This window comes from Arachis stenosperma, chromosome 2 (assembly GCF_014773155.1).
Source record: "Arachis stenosperma cultivar V10309 chromosome 2, arast.V10309.gnm1.PFL2, whole genome shotgun sequence".
In the NCBI taxonomy this organism is placed as follows: domain Eukaryota; kingdom Viridiplantae; phylum Streptophyta; class Magnoliopsida; order Fabales; family Fabaceae; genus Arachis; species Arachis stenosperma.
Window position 1 is genome coordinate 80400848 of NC_080378.1, and position 6649 is coordinate 80407496.

Below are 6649 nucleotides of genomic sequence, written 5' to 3' on the forward strand. Positions count from 1 at the left end.
ACATGATAAAAAATATTTTTGGAATAAAGATTTGTACCCCAAATCCTTTTTAGTAACTATTATTTAGATGATTTCATTTTCTTAAAATAATTATTATTTTAATTTTTTCTTATCAATTTCGTTAAGTAATTAACAAGGTAGAATCAACTTTAGCCAAATTACTTTAAAAAAAATCTAAATCACATTAAATTCATTTTTAATATGTTGTGAATGTTTCTTTCTTTATAAAAGAAACATCTCATCCTAAACTCCAATATATTTCTTAATTTCTACTAATAAAAAAAAATTTAAATTATATCGAAAAAACATCCACTTTACATGGAAAAATATCTAAATCATATCGAAAAAATCCAAATCATACTAAATTCACTTTCAAGAGATTGTTGACGTTTCTTTCTTCGTAAAAAAAAATTCGCATTCTAAACTTCAATACATTTGAAAAAATATCCACAATATACAAAAAATATTCAAATTATATTGAATAAATATTTAAATTACATAGAAAAAAATTCAAATCACATCAAAAGAAGAAGAAGAGAAAAAACAAGAGACGACGTGATGGAGGATAGCAACGCGAGGGTGGAGCCGTGGTGCCAATGGGTCATTCGATCCTACTCCATTTACGCTGCTCTCTCCAACGTCCTGCAGCAATGATCATGGCGGCAACACGACGAACGACAACGCAGCAATGGAGGCTCCAGGAGGGTGCTATTGAGTCATTCATGCAAGAATTTCCTCCAGCAATGACGCGTGCGATGAACTGCAGATGCAGAGATGTGGCAGCGGTAAAGCGCATTTGTGCGACGGAAAGTTGACGGGATGAGAACTCCTGTCTATGTAGTGGTTACTGTGTTTCGAGGAAGTTATGTTGCCTAATCTTAATAATTTAAAATTTAATTAATCTTAATTATTCAAAATCTAATTTTTAAAAAATTTTAAAATTAATTTTTAAACAAATTGTTTAAGTTGGCTGCCAAGTGTGTTAACCCTATACCTTCTTTCTTTTTATATAACAAAAATGTAGTTGTTGAATAATATTTTATCGTACCAAAATAACAACAGAGACATTTATTTTAAAACATGAGAGTATATTAAAGAGTAAACTTCATTTGCAATCTATCGAGTAATTAACAAATGAAAATGTGAGTCGATATAATGTTTAATGTAGAATATGTTTAACCTAACATAATTGATGTCCAAGAATGTGGATCAAAACATAAGATAGATTTTATAGAGATGAATTAAAAGAAGGATCTTTTGGTAGGAGTTCTTCCTAGTGCTTTCATAAGGCTTGCAACCTCAAGAACCCTAGCAACTTTAGTTCCCCTTTTAGCCTCTGCTGATGCCCTTCTCTCCTCTGCTTTCCGATGAGCTTTTGCTACTTCATTCTGCATTTTTTCAAGTGCTTTTGCTCTTTTCTCCTCCAGCTTCCTCTGCACAATAGTGAACATGATCGACAAAATACTAATTCCATTGGTAAACATTGGTTCATGAACACTATAGCCTTTATTAATATCTAATTATCTACTATATTTCGAATTGAAAAGTCTAAATAACTAACAATTTTTAATAAAAAATACTATATACAAAAAAAAAAGCAACCAAATCAATCATAATGTATTTATATATAAAGACATGCGTTGTCTAATTTATTTTCAATGTATATTTTGTATTTCAATGTATATTTTATATGAGTAGTTAATTAGTAACTAATTTTTTAGGTTCGCCTGGTATAGTTATTTTTTAATTTACATATAGTTTATAAATTATATTTTACATATGTACAGATATACTCTCTTTCTCTTTTCCTTTAATTATGTATTTCAGTTTGTTTTTTCTTATGTCGGTTACAATCTGTTTACTCTGTAGCATAATTTATTGAGATTATAATGAGTATAATTATGTAAAAAAAAAAGGAAAATGGTTAACAGACACCACTTGTTTATACATAATTCTGTTGATCCATGGCAGTGTAAGCACATTAAAATTGAAATGGAAATCAAATCAAATCACTAGATCACTTTCTTTCTATTCGCTGCTAGCTAGAGCTATTTTCTCCTCTTTATGTTGTCAATGTCAAAGTAGCGTTAATGATAAGGCAATGAATGAAGACCAAAGGAGTCCCTTTATATGCTGGAATTAAGCTTATCGTATTAATTAAACCAGGGTGCTACTCCTTTTCTATTCAAATTAATTCTCTTTTTTATTTTTTATTAGTATATTGAAAAATGATAATTAACTGTATTTAGACAAATATGTATAAAAAACAATTAATATAACAAAAAGAGGGGGCATTTTTCTCATTTAAAAAACCAAGGGGTTAATGGATCTAGCACTAGTTCTATTACAACTTAGGGTACTTATTTACTTAGGATATAATTTAAGCAACGTTTTAAACTACAACTTCTAATGAATATTGAATTTCTTCCCAGCATTTATACTTTCATGTGGACTACTTTTTTTTTTAGCCTTTTTTCTGGTCTAGAATAGTCAAGGCCTCAAGGGACAATAATTTCCAACCTTTTGTTGTAATAAATACGTCCATGATTAAATATTTTAATATAAATACTACTAATAGTGAGCAAATGATCCCATTCAAAAGATAATGAACGAATGATCAAGGTGCTCCGAATAACTAACTTTTAGCTTCAGTAACATCCCACAAAATAATCAAATCCTGAAGATCCAGACATAATTTGCTTGTTATTTGATTCCATTCTGTCAATGATCAAATAATGTAAGACACTCTTTGATTCTATCATAACTATTAAGCCACCCGATCAAGAACCAGAAAACAAGTAAATATTTGCCAAAAACGGAAAAGAAAAGTAATTAAATTAGTAACAATCAACAAGCAACTCGCTTATTAGTTAATATCATGCAAATAACATCGTAGGGAATAGTCAACTTACTACCCAAAAACCATGCATCTTGAATGAAAATTACCACCTTATTTCAAATTATATGCCATTTAAAAAAATGATATATTCAGAGTTTAATATATTTGAAAATTGAAACTCTATCCAAATATACTAAATTTTGAATGTTAACTTGTGAAGAAGGGAGTAGTATATATGTAGAGAACCTTAATCTAATGTGCACAGATTGAATTTAAACCAAGCCAGTTTAATTATAGTAGCTAATAACTTTCAATACTATATATATATATATATATATATATATATATATATATATATTGTGAGTGATTTAAAATATAAAATATAAAATACTAAAATGTATTAATTAAAAATTATATTTCATCGAGTAATTTATTATTATTTCCTTTATAACTCTATAAAATTAAAGATAAATTTAAAAAATATAAGAAATTCAATAATTAACTAGCCAACATGAATTTTCTTTAAATTTTTTAAAATGCGTAACTTTTGGATGTTTAAAATTTTCAAAAGTAGCAAAACAATAATGTTTAGACCAATAAAAGAATATTCAATACGTGAATATATACAAAAAATTAATCACATATATAAAATGAAATATAAATAACATTTAAATATGTTAATTGGAGAGTAATGCTACATGTACACTAAAATTAGCCACCAATATAAAATATATGTTGAAATATAAATACACATTGAAAATAAATTAAATCACACATGTATTTATACACAAATAGATTAGTAACTAATTTTAGTAGCTAATTTTAGTGTACAAATAATATTTTTTATTTTTTTATATGCCTAAAATTTTTTAAAATCACATGGAGAAAGGAAAAGATACCTCAACTTTGTTCATCCATGAAGTGGTTTTCTGAAGTTGCTCATTCTCCCACCCACTGATCACAGAATCTTCCCTCTTGAATCTGTTGTTGATCTTAGCAACCTTAGCGTTCTGCCACGCGGCAATCTTCGCTTCAATCTCCTCCTTCTTCACTCTCTGCACCCACACTTCGCTCTGCCCACTGATCGTAACACCACCCACCATCATTCCTCCGCCGCCACCGCCACCATGCCTCGTCGGCAAAGAAGCAGTCATCGGGTCTAAGGGGTTGTTATCCGGCACGATTGCCAGAGGGTTCGTCTCCTCCATCATCATGGTCCTCAATTGATTATCATAATCATTGTCATCATCATCTTCTCGAATCCTCTCCAAGTTTCTGCTTCCTTCAGTTCCGACATGATTTGGAGGGTCATTCATTGGGCTGTTGTTGTGGTCGATGCTCGATCCTGTTAGAACGAGAGCGCTAAATTCCCTGCTCATGGTGCTCAAGTTCTCACTCGAACCTGCAGCAACACCTATGTTCCGCAAATACGTGCAAAACATAATGATAATTAAATATTTTTTTATTCACACTTTAAGCAGTAAATATTAATTACTTTAACAAAAATTTATATACACACTAAAAATGAATTAGTCATGATATATATATATATATATATATATATATATATATATATATATATATAATTTAATTTATTTTTAATATATATTTTATATTAATAATTAATTTTAGTATATACTTAATATAATTGTTAATTTAATTAATGTAACATATTACGTTAAGAACCATCATATTATATATATACATAAAAATTAGTCAAAAAATTAACTATTTTTATAAAATATATATTAAAATATAAAATATATTTTAAAAATAAATTAAATTATATATATATATATATTTATTTATTTATATTTAATACATATATGCAGATTTCGTGACTGATTTTTCCTGGGCAAATTTTTCAACTACATATATGTGCATAGTAAAGAAGAACCTTCTATGCTAGCCATGGTGAACAAAGATGATGACTGGTGGCTTTGTGTCTCCCAAGCTTCTCTTATTCTCCGGCGAAGGTTAGCGGTCGTGGTGGCTGTAGTGGTGGTTAGAGGAGGTGTTAAAGCATGAATTTCTCTGATGTAATCTTCTCCTTGATCATTAATATTGGTATTTTGCTCCTCTCTGCCATGGTTTCTTCTTGTCGATGATAGTGTTAGTGTTGATGTGCTTTGATCATTCAACATAGCAAGGTAGTGAATGAATTGTTGTGTGGGGTTTTGGTGTGAAAGTGAAGGTAAAGAAGACAAGAGACGAAGTCAAGGGGTTCAAGCATGTTATGGTTAATGGTTTAGTGTGTTTATTAAATTGTGTGTTTCTACTTTTGGGGCTCTTCAGTTAATTGAAACGGAGTGAAAGTGTAAACCACATACATACATATATGGAAGAGAGGAAAGCTCCCTCAAAGAAATGGGAAAAACCGACAAATGTGAAATAAAGTCCAACATTTTGCATTTTTGGTTGAGAAATGGTTTAAAAACAATTTCCTATGTCAATTGAAATGCATCCATATTTGATCCTTCGCTGATAAGATGTTGTGCTACGTAGATTTAGGAAAATGCCATAAAGCCATAACAAATCTTAAATCAAATATCATCGCATAAAATTTAGTGGCTGCATTTACTAACAAAATAATGCCAGCCCCACAACTAACCTTATGAGTTAGTTATCGCTGCTTCAACAGAGAGTCCCAACTGGTGGCGTCGAGGTTAACATTGTAAATTCGGTCATAAAATCAACCAAATGTCCAAATGTTGAGGCTTCAAAGATCCTCAAGATTAACATGAAATATTGTTATACAGATTTTTCACAATAAGTTTTAATCTATCTAGGTTCAATATTTAATTTTTAGGAGTAAACTCTATTCTTTTTTATGGATACCAGTTTATTGTGCATCAAAGTCTTTTAAGATGAAGAGGACATTTTTTTTTTTTGTAAGAATAACTAATAAAATAAAGAAAAAGTTTAGGGACCAGCAATTTTATCAAATTCTGGCCAACATGTAATCAGCAAAGAAAAGTGAGACATTGAATGAAATCGCACACTAATCTCACACTATTAAAAGTCTCATTGATGGCTATTTGATGGCTATAAATCCCAAAAGTTGTTGCCCCTAGCATTCCTTAAAAATAAAACAGGTTTAACTTAAAAAAAACTAAAGTGCGTTAATGCAAAACAAGTTTTACTAAAAATAAAATATTACAAGTGAATAAAAGATACACTAAAATGTGAAATTGGAAATGTTAATAAAGGAAAGACATTAAACTTTGCAAGAAAAGTAAATTGCATGAATATTTAAGTGTAGAATTTGTAAAAAATAAAGAAAATGGAAGGAAACCTATAAAAACTGACTCAAGACAAATTTTTAGAAAATCATTGAGATGTGAGAGTTTGCGATAATGTGTTTCTGAAGAGAATTTTTAACCTTTATTCATTGACATCCCGTCAATTTATAGACTAGCACATCCAATTGTCTGGCAGCACGTCATTTATTTCAAATAGTTTGCCAAGTAACTGTTCATGCTCAATTCACAAGTTGATTTGGCCTTTGATTATTTTCTCTTCGACAACTTGCTTTGGCATCCTTCAAGTTTCAATCAATCTTGTCTCATCAACCACCAAATTCACATTAATCGAATAACAAATATTAAACTCGGATAACTCAATAAGCCATTTGATTAATCACCTAGTTAATTATGGTTTGGACAAAATCTGCTGCAAGGGTTGTTTCGTTTTGACTATGATACTACTATGACTTTCTAAATAAGATCGGAGATACCAAAACCAAAGTTAAATTTTCTAACTTGGGTTAATGTAGTTCAACATATTGAAGAGATTTGGTCACAAAATAAA

The 6649-nt window shown here is 29.7% G+C and overlaps 1 protein-coding gene across 1 annotated transcript; it reads right to left on the reverse strand.

The window, feature by feature from the left end:
• Positions 1-1099: 1099 nt before the first annotated feature.
• On the reverse strand, positions 1100-6173 carry LOC130960694 (remorin 4.2-like). Its single transcript, XM_057886140.1, has 3 exons — positions 4737-6173; positions 3739-4253; positions 1100-1433 (listed from the first exon to the last, which is right to left on the reverse strand). Exons 1-3 carry the CDS (start codon positions 4981-4983, stop codon positions 1242-1244), a joined length of 954 nt encoding a protein of 317 aa, XP_057742123.1. The 5' UTR covers positions 4984-6173; the 3' UTR covers positions 1100-1241.
• Positions 6174-6649: the final 476 nt, after the last annotated feature.